The sequence below is a fragment of the Sylvia atricapilla genome, chromosome 8, assembly GCF_009819655.1.
Source record: "Sylvia atricapilla isolate bSylAtr1 chromosome 8, bSylAtr1.pri, whole genome shotgun sequence".
NCBI lineage: Eukaryota > Metazoa > Chordata > Aves > Passeriformes > Sylviidae > Sylvia > Sylvia atricapilla.
The window spans coordinates 11,961,242-11,981,510 of NC_089147.1; the positions used below are offsets into that span (position 1 = coordinate 11,961,242).

Consider the following 20,269-nt stretch of genomic DNA (forward strand, 5'->3'; position numbering starts at 1 on the left):
TCTCCAACATCTGTAAACGCAGTTGAGGGAGACTCTAACTTAAACCTTCTCTTTTGAGATTTAGAAATTTCCTTGACAAGTAAATTGTATGTCCCACAGCAGCAGTTCCTGCCCAGCATTTAATAGCTCCTTCCCTCCAAGCAGACACACCTGCTTTACCTCACTGGCCTTGAGCCACCATGACACAAGGCATTGCAGGCCCTGAGGACTTACAAATATCCACTGGGATATTACAGTGCAGATCCAGACCTTTGGGGCTTGAGGTGTCTTTCTCCAGTGTTCAGCAGTCTCTGCTCTGCTGCTCTGTTGTGGCACTGGTTTAGCAGAGGCACCAGCAGCCCTGCAACACAGGAGGGCTGGGCAGAACCCATTTGCCCAATTTGGCCTCACAGTGGAAGATGGAAAAGAGAAGTGAAACTGTACACACAGTCTGGTCAAAGCAGATACGTGGGAGGAGGGAGGTGAATTGAAGGAGTTCAAGAGAGCAAGGATGCGTCAACGTAATGCTGAGCCCTTAAAATGGGCTTAAAGCTCAGCCCACACTGATCATTTCATTAGGCTTTGGATGAAGACAGTGGGAAAGTTTGAAGTGGTGGTAGCTGGAAATGAGGGTGGTACATTCCTCCTCCCCAGCCCATTTGTGTGCAGCTGGGGAGGAGGAATGTCCCTGTTGTCTGCCTGCAACCAGCTTGTTGGGTCTTCTCCGTCTGGTTGGGGGCCTTGGTTTCCTGTTGCATGTAAAATTTCTTCACTTCTCTATCCTAAAATATTGTAGTTTATCTTCTGCGGTTCTATGTTTCACATCTTCCTGTGCTCTTTCACTTGCTTCCTGCCTCTTCTGTTTTCTGCTTCTCCCATTAGCTCAGTAAACCCAGCTCCCCGAGCCAGTATTTCTACCTTACAAGCTGCTTACAGCAGCTAGATGCCTTTTCTAGACAAACCAATCCCAGACAAAACTGTCCCAGCCCTTGCACTTATGCAGCTGCTCATTTGACCCTAATCCATTTTAAAAGGAGAGTGCTGGTGGGTGAGGATGGAGTCAGAGGAGGGAGGTCCTTGCTTGCCGACACGTCTGCAAGGCTGAGAGACCCACGTGTGATCTACACACTTTCCCATGGGAGAAGCAGCATTTTAACTCTTCCCTGATCACTTCAAACTGATTATTTCTGGTCTCTGGAGCTTTAATGATCATTTTATTAGATGAGAGGGTGAGTTAATCTCTCTTTTAATCAATCTGTGATTTAGATAACTGCATCATGTACCCGTCTTCTGCCTGCACTTCCTCATTCATTCTCTTTGTGTTTTGCAGACATCCTGGTTGTGCTTCAGTGGCGGGTGACTGAATTTACTCTTCTCTGCATCACAGTGATAGTAGTAATGTGAAGTTTAATGAGCACCTGCAAAGCTGTGTAGCAGGTAAGTGCTCCAGGGGTCATTCTTCCTTCCAGATTCGATGTGATTTTAAAAAGCTTCTTGATGGGCTCTCACTAGGAGATCTTGAGCCTTGCAGCAGAAATGCTGAGAGGAAATTGGTGTGGCTCATATTTTAGAAATGTTCCCAGCAGTGAGGTTCAGACAGCTTCTTGCAAAGCAAAAGCAGCAATGTTGTGAAGGTTTAATTTGGAAATGGCTTCAGTGTGGAAGATCAGTGTTAGAAGCCTTTCTTTTGGACTTTCAGTATAAAATTATTCTTTTCTCTTGGTACAGTTGGGATCTAGTCAGAGAGGGATGGCAGAAGGGAACCAAAGGGTCTAGAGCTTTACTGGCATCAGCTTCTGATGCATTTTCTGCTGTGGAGGAGAACTTGCCAGAAGTACTTTATCCAGACTGGCAAAGTACTGGAATTCCCCTCTTCTAAGTGTTAGAGGGAGAGCAGATGCCTGGAAGTGGCTGGACAACTTCTAGATGATCAAGAGTGACAGCAGAGGCAGATGAAGGGAAATAGTGCTTTCACAAGCCAGCGATGTGGAGAGTTTTCATGTTTGTATGAAAACCCCTAAAAACACAGTGAAAGGAGAACTGGGTGAAACCAAGATGTCTGGCAGTGCTGCTCTGCGAGTGTGTGACAGGAGGCTCTATGGCTAGTAGTGGTGGGAGGGCAAGAACTGAAGCTGATGACAGAGGGAGCTGCCAGAGCAGCAGTCCTGGCTGCCACAATGTTCTGCTACAGCTCTGAGTACCTGTTAGTTCATGCACTCCACGTGATTTTTTCTTATTTATTCTGGATCTGTGTTGGGTGGTGTCTGTCCTCTTTTTCCCATCACAGAGTTCAAACAGCTGCTCTGCTCTAGCAAAGCTCAGCTCAGAGAGTTCCCTGGCATGCTCCTCCAGCCAGCCCCGATCAAAGCTGTGAGAGCTGGCCCACTGCCATTCTGCTTTGTGTAAATGAAGCTCTTTCTCTTTTTCCTTTCCATTCACCATCTTTCATTATTGTCCCTCCTCCAGAGGCAGGTTTTTCTGGCTGATCTGGCACACTATTTATATCAGCAGTATTTGCCTCAAGGCAGAGATGCTTTTTCAGCAGTTATACGGAAAACATCTGATGCATCCCACTGCCATGTACATGGCTCAGAAAAACCAAGCATGGTGTTGGCAAGGATGAGGATCATTGCAGCCAGCTGTTCCAGAATTTAAGCCCTGTTAGGCACAGTCTCCAACTTAAAGGCTTATTCTGGTTGCCTGGCAAAGGAAAACTGTTACTGTTCCTTCACTTGCACTTAGAGAAGGTTCTTGTGGCTGAGCGGGAAAAGGAACATGAGTTATAAGGTGTCAGCTGAGCCACCTCTGTAACCAACTCATCTTTCCCTGGGTTGCCTGTGGGGATGGTGGGTGCCTTCAGTGGAAAAGGTAGAGTTTGTGGTAAAACCCAGAAAAACCAGTGTAAATTGGCTTGAGAATGCCTTGTTTTCAGCTCTATCAAATTGCAGAGGGTTTGGTGATGAGTAGTGAGCACCTGATGAGGAGAGGGAGCAAATGGTTCCCACGCTGTCTGCAAGGAGGTAAAGAAGCTCCCTAAGACAAGAAACCACCTGCCTGTGCCAGGATCCCAGTAGGGATCCAAACAGCTTATTTTGGAGAAAGCACTAGCAGTGATAAGGAGACTTCATTGCAGGTAGGGGCAGCTAGGCAGTAGTCTGGACTGCCTTGGGAGGCAAAGGTTTGCTGGAAGCTTTTCAGAACAAAGTAAACAGAGACTTGCCAGAAGTCATCCAGGCATGGTGTAAGCCATGTGTGTAGGCAGAGGGAAGAAACTCTATTGCTTTTTCAGACCTCTTTTTCTGCCTATTTTTTAAGTTCTTGTAGAGTGTTAACACATACCTGAGGCAGAGCTAAGGAGGTGTTCTCAAGCTTAAAATGATGATAGTGTATCATAAATTATATATGATGATATAGTATGATATTCATACTATAACGCTTCTCAGAGGTGCTTGGTCTTCTGTATCTGCACCCAGAATGCTTCGATCCTAATCTGTTTCCTCCTGGATGTTCAGGAGGAACACTGCCTCTGGTTTCAGAGGAGAATTTGATTTCTAAAGGCCTCGGGGGATTGAGCAACCAAATACCTTGGGACTATTGGAAATGTGAGGGAAAATACTTGAAGTTTCAGCAGCACAGATACCTCTGTACTGCAGATTGCAACTCATTCACAGTAATTAAAAATTAGCCTTACCTTCCAGTCTTGTAGGGGCAAGAATGGAAGTGATGTCTTTATTTTGGGTAGCTGGAATCTACCAGTTGACCCTGCCCTCCTGTAACACACAATGACACAAGTTATCTGGCACAGTAGGTGACCTAAGGACAGAGATCTAGTGTGGTCCAGCCTAGGGAGCTGGCTATGCTCAGTGTAAGAATCATGGTCATGCTCTTCTGTGGCCAAAGTCAAAAGATGGTCTGAAGGTGCTTGGATGATATTTATCCCACCTTCCTGTTGACTCATGGCTGCATCGTGCTCTTGGAATAGGTGCAGGGTTATGATCTCACACTCTGTCAGAGTTACAGGAAGAAATGTCGACTGAAAGGGAGGCATTTGTGTGCTAAGTCATCCACAACACGTGCTCTCAGCTCAGCCTTGCATTTGCTGCTAGTCCTGGATGTTTTGGGTCTCCCATGTGGAGCTGGAGGCTTTGCTCCTTGCTGAGCTCCTTGCCAGCTGCAGCAGAGGGGGTTTTGTGCCTGTGAGCAGGGGCCCCACAGCTATGACTCACAGTTCCCATTACGTTGTAAGTTAGCCTTTAAGTGAGCCGAGAGGCTGTCCCTTGGCTTTCAAACAAAGCCTTCCTTTGTTGTGCTTATGGTATAAAGAAAGCAACCGTATGTGCTCACCCCATACATCCCAAATGAAAACCACGTGGCTTCACGACCTTAATATGTGTGTGTTTGATAGTTCTGCTGCAGCACTGCAAGCTACATTGCTCTTTTCCCCTTGAGCATTTTTAGAGTTTTTCTTCCCAGCATTCAGTTTACAAATTCTTCAGCAAAACAAAGAGCTTAGAGATGTTTCCTTTTCTTGGTAAGAAGAGAGGACTGGGCAGAGAGCACATGAAAATTATTAAATATGGGTGCATGTGGCAATAGGCTGTCTCTGAGTCATTCCTTTGGGTGAAAATGGCTCTGTATTGGTGACCATGGGTGCTGAAAGGATGAGAAATATTGTATGGAAGTGGGGCAGTTTGTTTTCTTGTACGACTTTGCTTTCTTCTGCTGCTTTTTATTTATTCCAACTCATTTTGAAGACAGGATTAGCCAGAAGTATTCTGCAGCCAACATATTTGTGTGCATGCGTCTGCCTTGGCAGTTGCTAGGTTTATGGCAAATGAGCCAAGACTGGGATTTCTGCTTCCCAAAGCATTTGTCTTGTTTCTCCTGATCTTTTCTAGAGTCATTAGGTAATGAAGTTAAGAGGGTTTGATGCTTCCTCAGAGGCTATGTGCAATGCACAGTGTCTCTGCTTAGATCAGGGAGTCATCCTGGTGAGGGGCAAGGAAATGGGGCAATGCAGTAAAAGTGCTCTTGTTCTCTCTTCCTTCCACACCCTCTACCCATCCCTGCAGGGGATTTCACAGTCGGTTGGGTTGTGTTTTGTTTTCTACTTTATTTAAAGAACTATGTTGTTTAAAAAAAAAAAAAAAAAAGCTGGGATTTCAGGCAGTGGGATAAAAGCATTGCTTTTGATTTCTGTGGTGACATTTTGGCAACAATAGCCAGCTTTTAAATACAGTTCTTTCCCTATTGTTTGAATACAAACAGCAGTGACTAGTTAGCAAAACAATGGTCCAATATCACACAAACCTTCCATCCCATCCAGTGGTTTTGGGTCCTGTTTAAGCAGATAGTTGGGCCTGCAGGTTTCCTGACCTATGAGTGTGGCTTTGTCACTGAGTCAAGACTGTGATGGAGCAGAAGACCTCAGATCAGCCAAATTCCCAACCCACAACGATCATTTCTTTTTGCTGTGTTTTTGTTCAGTGTCTCAGGGTGGAAATATCTGGCAACTACTGTGCTTTCTACTGTCTGTAATATGTATTTGTTCATGTTCATGACTGAAATGGGACTTCATAGTTTCACATGTAAAACGTAATCATTCTGCGAGTCATGTCTGAGCCCTGCCAATATCTACATGTGCTCTTCTTAGATGTGCTGGAGTGCTGTATCCCTGCTGGGAAATCATTTTTCTAATAATGTTTGCACCAATTATTTGAATACCAAAGCATTTGTTCCAATGGATGTATGATTAAGTTGAATGTGCAAGGATGCATATGCTTACCTCAGGATGAGGAGAGCCAGAGTTAACAATACTGCCTGATTTAACAACACTGGTATGGGGTTTTTCCACCTTGCTGAGAATTAAGTGGGGAAAAGGAGGGCAGATTTAAACAAACATCTTGGCAATTGCTCTCTTTCTGTACTCACCACCTCTCCCTGAGGTGACTGCCAGGCCAGATCCATGAGCCATGGCTCCTCACATGTAAGGAGCTGTTGTGGCTGAGGGGATGACAGCCAGAGCAGGACACAGCATGAGCACCAGGTGGGGGCCAGAGAGGATCTGTGCCGTGACAGTGCTCCATCCATTGTGGTTGACACTATCAGGCTTTTGGTGGAGCAGCAGGGATGTTTGTCAGTCTGTGCTGATGAAAGATTGTGCAAGGGTATGATCAACTATTGCCCAGGCTCCCATCATGTTGGATTGGAGGAGGAGGGTGCTGGTAAGGGTGGTAAGCTAAGGGTTTTTATTTTCCTCTGCGTGTGTCTTTTCTTCTCTTAAGAAAAAAAAAAAAAAAAACAAAAAAAAAACCAACACCCACACCCCCCAAAAACCCCATACCACAAAAGTTTGGTCTACTCCAGTTGTTTTCCTCACTATTAACAGACAAAACCAAACAAAATGTATTTGGCTTGAAAAGGCAAGCTGTCCCTGGCTGTGGTCCTACTACAACAGCTCAATACGTGGGTGGGAGTCACATACACACTTCCTACCTTTGCTGTCCTGCCTCTCCTGCAGCCAACCCTATGTCCCAATTTGTAAAACTTCTTGGCCATAGCAGAGGGAACACAAAGCTGTACAGACTGCCTATGTCCTGCTTGCTGACAAGGGCTGAGCTGGCTTTGCATAGTCAAAAAGCAATAAAAACACATTTGGGCAATGAGCAGGATGCTGAGTATCACACTCCTCACGGTGTTGGCTGTCTCCTTGTCTCCATGGGCACCGTCTCTTGGGTCCAGCCTTGCATGGAGTAAACAGTGACTGCTTTGGGGACATGACGTGTCTCTCTGTTACTCATTAGTTGTTAAAGCTGCCTTTAGTGGTGGCTGCTGGCTTCTGGGGCAGGAAGAGGATCATGTTTTGATTAGTGTTTTGATTAGTAGCATGTTTTGGTTAGTGGTATGATACCTGTGTATGTACTGAGAAACAATGACTCAGAAATGGGCCCAATAAATCCCCACTTGCTGATAAAACTGAAAATCAAACATGTGCCACATGTCTTTGGGCTTTGGAAAAGAGCCCTGGAAGGCAGATAGCTCCCTTTGAACCAGAAAGAATACTTTGTACAGTTTAGGCTTTGGGGTAAGGGGGACAGTGGGGTTTTATGGCAACAGCTTGTAAATGCATCTGTGTACAGTGAAAGCTGAGGCGGGACAGGAGTACCTCTGAACATTCTGAGTACGTCGGAACTACTGCAAGAACAAAACAAAAAACTGTCCCACTTGTACTCCCAGTGGGCACTGAAATGGTAAGGGGTTCAAACTGAAGCAAGGGAGAGTTAACAAGGCCTGAGAAAAAGCTTCTGATGGCAAAGGCAGTATGACTGGCAGACAGGAGAAAGGCTGCCTTTTTTTCCTAGGGCCAGTCAAACACTCCTCTGCTTTGAGAGAAGCTGAAAAAATCCCTTGTTTGGACCTGGGTCTGCACAGCAGTATCTGTTTCCAGAGCACTGTCAGTGCCCTTCACGTGCTGATCCCCCCCGAATCCACCAGCCCATGGGAAGGGAGGGCTATCTAGTCCTGTACACAGGATGAGCATCAGCATTTCCTTGGAAATAGCTGATCTGGTGACCCCCAGGAGGAAAATATTGTTTCCGAGAGCCCGCAGCAGAGCTGTTGGGCAGGATGTCCGACTGGGGCTGCGCGAGTGACCCCGTTGGCACCGCGGCAGCCCCGGGACAGGACGTCCACGGATGTTACGAAAGGCCAACGTTCTCAATCAAACAGCAGAACAATAGCTAGCAGGCAAGTGGCCTTGTCCAGCTGCTGTGCTGTGGCCAAGCAGCTAATCTGGGGTGTGGCTTCCAGGCATAGTTTGGAAGGCAGTTGTTCTGCATACCTGACTGCCATAGTCCTGGGCGGACAAATTGGCTTGTTCTGGTTTTAAACGTGGTTTTGTTACCAGTCTCAACATCCAGACCCCTGCACCTCATGTAGTGGTGTATTTGGTCCTTCCCCACTTGAGGCTTTGGTAGAGACCCAAAGACAGAGCCCAATCCTGCCTGTCTGTGCTGAACCAGCTGTGATTGTTCTGGCAACTGGAATTCAGTACTTTGTCTGTAGCACTAATTTAATACTGAAAAACAAGTCAGAACATGAGTTAGAGATACTGTGGCTGGCATTGTTCTGTCCCAGTAGACATCTCATCCCACTGATGTCCTGCACACAGCTTAATTCATAGGGGCTGAAAGAACAGCACAGGTTGGTGCTGCTCAGGCTCTGTACTGGATTTTTATCCCCTAATTTTCCTGTCTGAGCTGTGTGTGCTGCAGCTGACTGTATGCTCAGGAGAGGGGAGACCAAGAGCCTGTCCTGGGTGCCCTGTGCTCTGTGGGTGTGGGGTTGTCTAAGAAAAACTTTTGGCAGTAACAATAATACTGACATGCATCTCTGTAATTCCCATTTCTCTGTCATCGTGCAAGTGTCTTACAAATCAAAGCTTGTAGTCCCCACTAAGAGAAATGATGATTTCTTTCAGTGGCAGCTGGATCATATCTGTGAATACCTGCAGAGGTGGCAGTGATACTTGCAAATTGGAGAAGGGTATGGTGCATTACCAAGGGCTTTCAGCAAACTTTTATTCTTTACTAGATCTGCATAAATGATGCAGAAGCCTTTTTCAGACTAAACACTTAAAGGCCAAAAGGTAATTTGTTTGCTGTTGTACAGCAAGAGAAGGAATCACAGAGCTCCCAGAAGCTCAGCCATGAGGAAATATGGCTGGGCTGGGCCTGAAACCCCTCAGACTGAGGTTCACATCTTCCCAGTAAGAAAGTCCCGGTTGCAGGTTAGTGCCTGGTTTGACCTGTTAATCTCTGCAGTCAAAACAAGTAGCAGAGTCCTTTCCAAACCTCAAGAAAACCCTCCCAATAAGAGAGTCAGAAATCATATTTGTTCCCATGAAAGTTCTGGTTTAAAAAATTTGGCAGCTTTCAATGAAAAAAGCCTCCCAGCCAGCTGTATTTTCTATCGTCTACTTGAAATGCCTCTTTTCTTGCAGCCTACCAAAGCAAAACACAATGTAACAGCCACCTATTCATTGCCTTTTGTGTCAGCCAGATTGCAGGAAGCAATCGAGAGCATTGTAAGTGATGTCTTGGCGTGTTCCAGTGTGATACTGAACTGCAATCAGTGGCTTGATTTGGGTTTTTCCAATTTCAGAATCAAAGCTTCAGCTCACTCCTGCCTGGTTTATTGCTGAACACCAGCCAGGGCATGTTTTTCTTACCATGATTCAAAATTTAGAGGAATAAAATGGCTGAACAAAAAAGCTGCATGAGGAACTCCTGAGTAAAGAAAGGCACTGTTAATGAAAGGGAAATACTTTCCCTTCTTTTCAGAGAAAGTGGAGGGTTCTCTGGGCTCAGAGCACATGAGCAGCCTGCAGAGGCAAGCTGCAAGCTGCCATCTCTTTCTTTCCCTTGCCAGGCTGAGCAGGAGGCAAAAGGTTCTGAAGCTGCTATGGAAAAGGGTGTGAGGAAGGCGTAGGGACATCAGAAATTAAGCACAGTTAGCTGGAAGGGACAGGACATTGTTATGGCTTTGAGCATCATCATCTCCATGAAGGACTTTGCTGCCCCTCAGGGAAATCCCCTGTGACAGGGTGGCTTGGGAAGGGGAGAGCACTCATTGTCACAGGGCAGCAGCCCACAGGACCAGCCCACACAAACCTTGTATGAGCTCTGATGGTCCCAGGTGAAGAGAAGAAGCTAAAGGTGGAGCTGCTGCTGCTGCTGCCTGGCCCTGAAGCTGTGCTGCTTTCCTTTCCTTATGCTGTCCTACCTGGAACTGTGCTCCAGGCAAGCCAAACATTAGTAAATTGTGCAGCAAAGGCCTTTCAGATCAGCTAGGGCAAGAGCTGGCCACCTTCTGCTTGTGGCTTCATGGCACCAACCTGAACTACATGACAGCAGCATTATCTTTCCCCTTCCTCTCTTGGGGCTTCCTGCATCATCCAGGACCTGCTCTGGAGCTGGTCAGGATCCTCCAGCTGGGGAGGCATCTTCAGGTTTGAAAGGATAAGGCCTGACCTGCTTGGGAGCTGTGGGTGGAGGGATGCAGGTGCTCTTAGTGGACCCTTTGAACGTACCAAGTGCTGCAGGATGCAGCTGGTTGTTTGTAATCAGGCAACAGAGTGATCAGCTGTTTTTATCTCTCTGAGCCCTCACTCCCAGGGTTGTGCAGAATGGTCATTAACCTTAAACTCAGCAAAGCCCCTAGTCACTACAGCAGTGAGTGCCACAGAAAAGCCCAGAAGGAAACTAATTCTAGTGCCAGAGGCAGGTTTGAACAAGTAGCATCACATGCTGGGCAGTGAGCAGAGACAGCTTCGCATCAAGACAGTGAGGTTTCACGTACCCTGGCCCTTCCTCATTTCCCAAGCAATTTTCTGTGGTCTTCCTTCACCTTTCTCTGCTTTGTGCCCATGGGAGAAAAGAGGGGTCTCTACATTTTCACAAGGCCCAAGGAGTAGAGCAGGGGCTGCTTTTGCTGCTGGCAGGAGTGGCCTGCCTGTGACCACGGCACCCTCTGGGAGGGTCTTTGGAGCCCCAGGACTGCTACAGGAGGATCTGCAGAAGGTAGGTAGGATGTAAGCCTCTTACTGAGTCCAGATGTTATTTATACTTTAAATGGGAAAAAAAACTGTCAGGGTGAGAAATTCAGAAAAGGTTGCAGATTGCTTTGAGAACTTGCTATTTAAAAACTTATGAATACCTTTTATTTTTTTCCCCATCCCGTATTTGAAATGTTGCTAAATTTGATGCGTAAATTGAAAAATTGCCATTTCTCTTTCTTAGTGTCAAGCTTGGAAAGGTTTGGCCTCTCTCCCTTTTCCCCACACAAAAGCTGTCTCAGCCTGAGCAGATATAAATATTTTTATCAGGCTTAAATAGCTTGGGCTGAAGTTAAAAGCAAGGGAAAAGAGCAGCCTTTCTTATGGGGAATGCTGGAGCGCCGTAGCAGGCAGTGCTACTGGTTTCACCTGTATTGTTGAGTCTTTCATATTAACCAGGAAAGCTGTGTCTGAGACATGTGGGAATGCTCTACCTGTACCACCCTTGCTGCAGCCAAGGGCAGGCTCCACTGACTTTGGTCACTGAATAGCATTAACCTTAAGCTTTAATTGAGGTTAATGTTTGGCTTTATTTTGTGGAGTGAGTAGCTGCAGTAGCAAAAGGGCAGTTTTGACCAGCAGAACTTGCTGTGGGCTGAAAACAAGACATCCCTCTTGTAAATCAATGTGATCTGAAGATCTTGTCACTTCCAGTTTTCAGAGGTTGATGCCTGTAGCACTTGCTGAGGGAAGAGGTTGCAGCAGAATGAGCTGGGGTATCCTGGAATGTCAGTGTGGCCTGGAGTGAATGCAGCTGAGCCAGCCAGTGAGGGACTTGGGGATGTCTGGCCTAACCCCTGCTGCTAGCAAAGCTTTGGGACAGGTAACCTGTGGCAAGCAGTGTGCCCATGGGCAGCTGGGCATGAGAAAGAAGATCCTAAGGAAGCTGACTTCTTTCAGCCTTACCTTAGAAGTAATGTGGTTACAGTAAAACATTTCATCTGCAGGGACAGTGGTCGAGCAGAGCAGAGCAGTGATGTCATCCTGGTCAAGACTGCAAGGAGGAGGCACCTGGACCTTGGCCATGTTATTTTTAAGCTTGGAAGGCACACGTGGTCTGCAAGAGCATAGTACTAAGGAATGGAACTCGCCAGCACTTCCTGCCCTGCCCCAGCAAACTGATAAAGCCCTTTGCAATGCAGGGCGACCCAAATTTCTTTTTAAAATGTGCCCAGGCGCAGAGCTCATAGAATAACTGGAACACCCAGATTTAGGCATTAATTCAGATTTAATTCATTGCCTGATGAATTAAAGAGTTAATGTAAATGTAAAAAAGGACAAGATAGGGCCACAAACTGTTTCCAGAGCAATGTCTGCATAAGAACATTCTATGCATGTGCATGGGATCTAAAAAAAGGGTAGTTGGTAAATGTTACACAGGGAGGGGCATGGAGCATTATCCTGAGCACCGTGTGAATTTTCTTGCGGCTTGGACAATGCATCTCAATCCTGTTCCCTTCCCTTGTTATTCCAGTCCCAGCCCTCTCATAAGGGAAGATAATTGTGTGCTGAAGGATACAGTTCCCATGTACAGTAAATGCTCACATTGAGGAAATCCAGGTTCCTGCAATCAAAACCAGCAGTTTGTTGTGCAGTTACGATAACAAGCTCCACTGGGGTGGATCTGTCTTTATTGTGTGCCCTGTGGAGGCATAAAAGAGATTGCCAGAGATATTTTCCTTCTTGCCCAGATGCTGGGACAGCAGGATTGTTGTGGCACCAAAACATGCTGGGTTCAGGCCAGGAAGGAGCTATTCCAGGGGGCTAGAATTACAGCCCTGAGCCCCTGGAGCACACAGAGTGTCTCACCATCTCTTGGCTCTCTGTGAAACAGCTTCATTCCCCCCACAGAATTATGTAGGAATGAGATTGCTATTTCTGGTCTGATTGATGAAGTATGTTATTGATAGGCTTTATTTCTGTAACAGAAAACCTTCTCTCTCAAGCACTTTTGAGGCATTAAAGCAGCTCTGCTAAAATTTCCCTGCTGGAAGAAGAAATATGCCTGTTTGTCCATCTTGTCCTTCTGATCTCCCTGTGCTAGGACTGAGAGGTGATTTCACTAGAAAGAGGGACTGGTGAGCTTCCAGTGTTACAGCAATGGGCGACAACTGCAGCTTGTACTGCCCTGAGCAGGGATGCCAGCCCTCCAGAAACAGAAATGCCAGCTGGGAAGAAACAGTCCAGGCTTTAGCCAGAGCACTGTCTGGTCCAGCCCTCTGAGGACCACCAGGCAGAGACCCCAGCAACGGGACCATGTCTCAGAAAGTTGGGAATTAAATCCTTTCATTGTGACCCCCATGGCACGGAAAGCAGAGCCAGTAACCACACAAAGCCACTCCAAAACACCATAGTGGTCTCAGTCATGCCAAGGCCTGTGCAAGGGGTGACACATGGGACTGTTGCTGGCATGTGGCTAGGATGTGGCTCACAGCCTTGTTGAGGGCACTGCAAAGGAGTGAGCTGCTGCAAGCACAGCTGTTCAGGGGGTGCTTGGGGGAGATGGCTTAGATCAAAGCCATGGTGTTTACTAATGTCCTCCACAGATCAGTAGTGTAGTAAGCACCAAAAATAAGCAGCCTGATGCTTTGACAGCCACTGGGCTAAAGGAAACCCTTTCCATTTTAGCAGAGCCTTTGTTTCTGCCCTTTTCCTGGGAATGGCAATCATGAGGCATCCTAGGGGCCAGGAGGGTTTGCCACAGCCTGATCCTGATGGTGCTGAAAGGCAGGAAGAGCTTTGCCTGTAATGCCTGCTTTAGAAGCACAAAACTGTGCAGGCTTGTTCCCACCCAGGTGCACCTCACCAGCAGGGCACCGAAGGTTTCCCTGATCCAGGCAGGCTGTTTGGGTTCCCAGACATGCTTAACATGGAAGGTAACCAGGACAGACAGGAAGGTAACCTGCCTTATGCCACTGCCACATCTGAAATACTAGCTTTATGTTGAAGAAAAGCAGTGTTCATCTCCAGTCCTGCACCCACCTGGGGAGGTTCTGCCTGCTTCTTTTTTTCCTTTTCTGTCCATGGAATTTTGAAGGAGAGGCAAAGGAAGGACCTGCCCTCCCACACTGCCCAACAGCATGGCAGTGGGTTGACAGCCAGAAGTGCCTGCAGAGTTCTATTTTTTGAGGTTCATTTGATAAGAGCACTTTTATCCTCACCATCAGCTGATAAAGCCTCTTTGGGAAGTTGGTTGATAACTTGCAGAAATGGGTGTGCTCTTAGAGGTTTCTCAATTCAAGCATTTTTTCCAGGGCTGGAAAGGATGTCAAAGGTCTTATTGCAGTGAGGAGTTTCTTTCATATTTGCCCTTGAGGGAATATATTCCAAATCATGGGTCATTTCACCTTTCTTTCTCTTCCAGGGAAGAAACTGCCATGCCTGTGGGACTCTTCCGGGTGTGCCTACTGGTGATTACAGCTATTGTCAACCACCCGCTCTTCTTCCCTAAGGAGAATGGCACTGTCCCCGAGAACACAGAGGAAATCATCCAGAAGATGAAGGAGCGGGAGGAGAGCCTGCGCCTGGAGCAGTTGCGCCTGGAGAAGGAAATCGCAGACCAGGAAGCCGCACAGAAGGCTCTGGAAAAGGCTGCAGTGGTAGTGGAGGAAAGCAAAGAGGAAAAGGTCCGATGGGATATGTGGACTGCCCTCTCCATGGTCATCTTCCTGCTGATCGAGCTCTGGAGGCAGGATTTCCAGGAAGGGAACTGGCAGGACACAGGAGGAGAAGAGGATGACATGGCAGTCCTGGGGAAGGCATTTAAAGGAGTGGCCTTCCCCAGCAAGGCTGTCCTGGCCAGCTTCTATGAGAAGCGAATCCTGGGTACCACCACAGACATGGCCAGGATGCGGGAGATGGTGGAAGGCTTTGCAGACGACCTGCTGGAGGCCTTGAGGAGCGTCTGTAACCGGGATGCTGACATGGAAGTGGAAGATTGTATGGGTGTGGGGAGCATGTATGAGAATTGGAGAGTGCGTAAACCCTTTGTCTGTGATCTGATAGTGCCTTTTGCCCCTCCAGAGCCTTATTGCTTTTGCTGCCAGACCTGGTGCTCTGGTGACTCTTTTCCTCCAGATGAACAAGGTTATGGCACTATCAAAGTGTGCAGAGCAGATGAGGATGCCACGGGTTGCATCTGTGACAAGACTAAACTAGGGGAAGATATGCTGTGCCTCCTCCATAGCCAGGTCAGTAGTAGCAGGCCCAGCAGTGAGATGGAAGACCTCCTGTGCTTCAAAAATACTCAATATCTGGATGCCAACCAAGTCATGAAGTGGTTCCAGATTGCTGTCACCAAGGCCTGGAACAGAATCTCTCACAAATATGAATTTGACCTTTCCTTCAGCCTCCTGGACTCGCCAGGAGCCCTGAAGATAAAATTTAAATCGGGGAAATCGATTGCCTTCAACCTCACCCCTGTGGTGCAGTATGAGAACTCTGACGTTTACTTCATCTCCCACTTCCCTCGGAGCAGCCTGGCAGCAGACATCCCCTCCAGCACCCACTGGTTTCTCACCTTTGCAGTGTATGAGAGGAGGTTCATCCAGCTCGTCTCCAAAACACTGCCTGCCAATGCCTGCCACGTCAGCTGCCTTCAGATCCTCTCCTTCCTCCATGGGAAGCAATGCAGCCTCACAGGTCCCAGTGGGCTCACCAACTACCACCTGAAGACAGTGCTGCTGCATCTCCTGCAGGCACGTCCCAGTCAGGACTGGGCCCCAGAAAACCTGGAGGCCCGCCTACAGGACATGCTGAAATTCCTAGAGAAATGTTTGCATGAAAAGAAGCTTTATCACTTCTTTATTGGCAATGGGAAGGTACCAGCAGAGCTGGGTTTCCCCATCATATTTCAGAGGGCTGAGCCTCTCAACCTTTTCCGTCCCTTTGTGCTGCGCAGGGACATTTACAGGAAGATGGTGGACACATTCCACGAGATGCTCAGGAACATGTCTGCACTGATAAATGAGTACACAGTGCACATTCCCCTTGCACATACCAACGGGATCCGTAAGGAACCCCTTTAACCAAAGCCAAACTCTAAGCACAAGTCCAGAGGGCAACTTTCTGAAGCCTCCTGGACACAACTGACTTTGCCAATAGAGCTTCTTGTCTGGAGCTGGACCACTCCTGGGCCATGGTTCCTGCTGAAAGGAGGAGGCTGTGGGGGGAGAATAGGGAGAAACTGGAAGATGTGGTGTTGAAGTAGGTTTCTGTTCCACTGTCGTGTTTGGTTTTATGCAACTAAGAATATATTTTTTCTATTGTGCCTCAGTCATGCTAGAGCAACAAATATAAGTAATTTATTCAGATGCCTGCAATGCAAATGGGGATGGGGGTGTGATGGTGGCCAAATACTTCATTTCCTTCAGAAGGGGGAGATAAGAACAGTGTGGGGGAATCAGAGACAGGATCTTGGGATCAAAGGAGCCTGTCTGCTTGCAGACAGCAGGAGCTCTTTCACCAGTGGGAAGTGCAATGTAAGTGTACATGCTGGTGTGGAGAGGAGGAGGGTCATGCACAAGATCTGGACTGGATGGAGATGCTTAAAGTACAGCTTCAAAAGGGAACTGTAGTTAAAAAAAAAAAAAAAGTAGAAGAAAAAGCCTTCTTGTAGCAGTAACTTAAATGGCTTGTCCTGTCCTTCCAAAACACCCCTGCACATTTTTTTCTCCTATGGGAGAATGTAGCAGAGCAGGGTCTGTGTCTTCAGACCATTTCATTCAAGTCTTCCATGGTGACTTGGCTAGTGGCTTATTTTCCTGTCCATTTTGTATGGATCAATGAACAGGAACTCTTTTTACCTTAGATAAAAGAAACGCCACTATTGGGTTCTGACATTCTGGGTTGTTTGTTTTCCTTACCTTGGGGCACTAAGGTGTGAGAACAGCCTAGAGAGAAAGGAAAAGCCGGGCTTCAACTATATGATCTTTGGAGGTCCCTTCCAGCCCAAACTATTCTGATTCTATGACTGCTCTAAGTTTTGCTTTCATAAAAGAAGCAGTTCTCCAAAATTATCCTGTAATGAAGTCAATCTCAGAAGTCTGGTAGCAAGAGTGAACAATCAGCCTCCAAATGAGAATGTGACTCTCTGCACATGGTTTTAATTAGGCCTAAGCCAGCAGGGAGGAGAAGGAAGGAATGAAAAAGATACACATGTAGTGTAGACCTGGGCAGTGCTGTTGCAGTTGCCTTATGATTCATGTCCCTTCTGCTCCACATATGCAGGCAAAAGCTACTTTATACATTCTCCTCAATCTTTTTAAAGATTGCTGCTCTGAGGAGCTGCACTGATAGACTGTAATTTGCTGAGCTGGGAATGCAAAGGAGGAGAGCTGCTGCAGGCTTTCAGGCCAGGTTAGAATCTTGAGGCATGTACTAAAAAAATCCCAACAAAACATTGCAGAAATGGAAATTTCTGAAATCCCACAGGAAGCATGTTAGCGGTTTGCTGAAGGAGAGGACTCAGGAGATCCTCACCCTCCTGAGTGTGGGGTCCAAACCAGGGCCCCGGTGCATCATTGCTTTATGCTGGTCCCAGGAGCCTGGCCTCCAGTGCTAAGGGGCCTTTCCTACCATTTTCTCACACTAGGATTTCCTGCAAAGTTTTACACTAGGGCTTCTCATAATCCTGTTTACAAGAGTGTGGTTCTGTGAGGTAAGACCCATCAGGGATGGTTCTACCATCACGCCACAGATCCCTTTTTATCAATCCTCTCTGTCACATCAGAGAGAAGATTCAATCCTGAACCACTGCTGAGGACAGCGTACAACATGAAGCTGGTTATCCAGCCTTATCCAGTTGACAAGCAAAGTCTCTGTAGACATGTCCTCTCTTCCCTTTTCCTGGTAAAAACTGTTTCACCACCTCACTGCTGTCTGCTACTTCTGTGTCCTGCCACCAGTGAGGGCCACCACACACAAAGGCAGAGAAAGCTGTAACTCCTGTCCCACACCTGGTTTACAAGAAAGCATGGATGGTGACAGAGCTATGCTCAAAGAGCTGCCTCCCTTGGCTTTTATTACCACAGGTAGTGAAGTAGGATCTCTGAACAGAAAGTAAGAGGTAGGTAGGAATGGGGGAGAAGAGGCTGGTGAGTAATGCCAGTAGGAAAAAGTCTTGGATCATCAGTGCTTGCTTCAGCATCCTTGGTGATCAGTGCGTGGGAGACTGCCAGGAGAGCAACAGGGCAGGACTAATTGCTGACGCTAACGAGTGCTGTAAATCCCTGGCTTTCCTTAGTACAGCCAAGAAGGCTTTCTTCAGTAGGAAAGAGAGCAGGAGCAATCTCAGGGGCCATGGCAAGCAGGTAGTGACAAGCAGAGGTACAGGGAGGGCGGGTCAGTACTGGAGCCTAGAGGCTACATCAGAAGCTGTGTAAACCCAGGATATTTGCCATTTTTACCTGCCCAGGTTTACTACAAAGTGCCTGTAGCAAATCCAGCTTTACACAGACTGCCGGCAGGCAGGTCATACTGGAGCAGTTGTGGTTGAAGTTGCTTCTAAATGTGCTCCCAGCCCAGCCAGAGAGAAATTAGAATTTCTCTGCCATTTCCTGTCAGGAATCTAAATTTAGACTGTCCAAAGAACAGAAACAAATTTGTGACCAAGGTCTCTCAGGAAATGACATCCAGAGTTGAAAAATAACTTTTATATAAGGTTGAGCATGAGAAGAAAAGGCTGTTGAACAGAATAAGGTAACTCCCCTATTAAAATGTCAGGGCAAAGCTTTGCAACATCAGTTGAAACGGGCTTGTAAACGTGCCCAAACTCGTCTTTACACAGCCCCAAGCACCACTGCTCAGACTCAAAGGGAACCTGGACTGATAAGTGTATTGAATCTTTTGTTCTTTGTTTTCTGTACTTGAATGCCTGTTCTCTCTTACGCCCAAACTGACCCTGCAGTATTCCCATGGGGTTTAGTTGAACAGAAGCTGGAGCTGAATCAAGTAATTTGTGGATCTGATTCCACTGAAAGCAAATTGCTTGGCTTAGTTTTCCTACCTGCAATATGCCCATTTTGCCCTGAGCACCTTTAGAGTGATCTGATCTGTGCATTTAGGCTGTGAGGGAGCCCACTCATACCTGTTGGGAGAAATGTGATTATATGATGTGCTCAGAGTGGAGAGATGAGATTATAAGCCTCAGAGTGGAGATCTTCCTTGCAAACCAAAGGTACAGACATGTCCCATCAGAGGAGAGGCTGGTACACAGTGCTTCTTTGGACCACACCTCTGCCACGGTACAAGGAGGCTGTGATGTGAAGCACATGATTTCTTGGATTTCTTGTCTCTCCTGGATCAAATCTTTACCTGCCAAATACTAGCCTAAGCCCATGCTCATATTTCACAAAATAAAGATTATAAGACAATTCAGTTCCATCAGCTGCCAGCCAGTAAAAATGTCCTAAGACATTTTAGTGTTGCCCATGGGCAGTTCTGCCTTGATTGAAATCTGGGTGGGTAATCATAGGAAGCAGCTTTAAAGGATGGGAGTAGAAGTGAGGTTTTGTGGTTTAAAGTGAAAAACATTCTTTTAAAACCAAACTGCATGTGGCAGCTCAGTAACAAACATCTCTTTGGCAATGCCTGTATCTCTGTGAGACATCCTAAGGAAAGGTAAACAGCCTGTCCTGGACCCTCAACACTGTTCTTGCCATTTGCTAACCAGGTGAATTCAACAGATGAACTCTGAGTGCCTTCCACTGGTTTCCAACCACTCCCTGTGCCCTCAGCTTGTGGTTTTAATATTTCATTACAGGCTCTGTCAAAGCAGTGGAATTAGTGGTGAGTTGATAGCAACCACTGATCTGCAGCATAGCCTCAGGAGCCATTTGCCTTTAGAAAATGTCTTGGTCTAAGGTTATTATTGCTGTACAGGAGCTGAGTGCTGGGTGTTCACTGGTAAGCAGCCACAGAAGAAAGTTTCTCCAAGTTGCTCTGTATACAGGTATATACAGGGATACAAAGATGTAGTTTAGCAAAATGATCCAAAAAATTATCCAGTATTCAAGCAGCAGGATTTGGTGTTTGCTTGCCAGCCATTTTTAAGGCAGTCTTTGCAGTGTTTTCTCTGTGGTGAAGAAATGAGACTTTAGGCACCTGTAACAGCTTTGCTGCTGCTCAGTGAGGGGTTGGCTCTCACAGGACCCTACCTGGTAAACAGCTTTATTTATTACTTGTGTTTTCTTAGAAGTGGGGGGTGGGGGGGGTCTGTGTGCAACATGTTAGCTCAGAAGCAAAACTGTAGTACAGAGATGAATCTTGGCAAGGCAGCCAAGATAGGCAATAGCACCATAACTCTCCAGACTAAGGTCTTCCTTGATTGACAATGCTGTACTTAAACCGCTGCTTCTATAGCAGGACACTGTTGAATTTGTATAGATCTTCTCATGCAGCTTTATTTATAATAAAGGAAGTCTTATATAAAATCTAAATGAGCATGAAGTCTCTTTTGTTTTTAGTTCCCTGCAAAATGTTTCTAAGAGAGCAGAAGGAAGGACTGGGGATGTTTCCAGTGTGATCCCAGCACAGTGAACTCAGCAGCAAGAATCCCTGGGATTCCTGTAGAAGTGATTCCAGAAGAGCAACATGAACATGAAGTGGGATAGCTATTCCAGAATAATGCCAGGGCTGTCATTCTTCTTGAGAATACAAATCCACAGGAAATCAAAG

General features: G+C 46.7%; 1 protein-coding gene across 1 annotated transcript; it reads left to right on the top strand.

Annotated features, from left to right (window-relative positions):
- Positions 1-802: 802 nt before the first annotated feature.
- On the top strand, positions 803-20,025 carry ITPRIP (inositol 1,4,5-trisphosphate receptor interacting protein). The gene is made up of 3 exons (XM_066323616.1): positions 803-1,208; positions 1,310-1,416; positions 13,959-20,025. The coding sequence occupies exon 3, from the start codon at positions 13,972-13,974 to the stop codon at positions 15,619-15,621; it is 1,650 nt and encodes a 549-aa protein (XP_066179713.1). The 5' UTR covers positions 803-1,208; positions 1,310-1,416; positions 13,959-13,971; the 3' UTR covers positions 15,622-20,025.
- Positions 20,026-20,269: the final 244 nt, after the last annotated feature.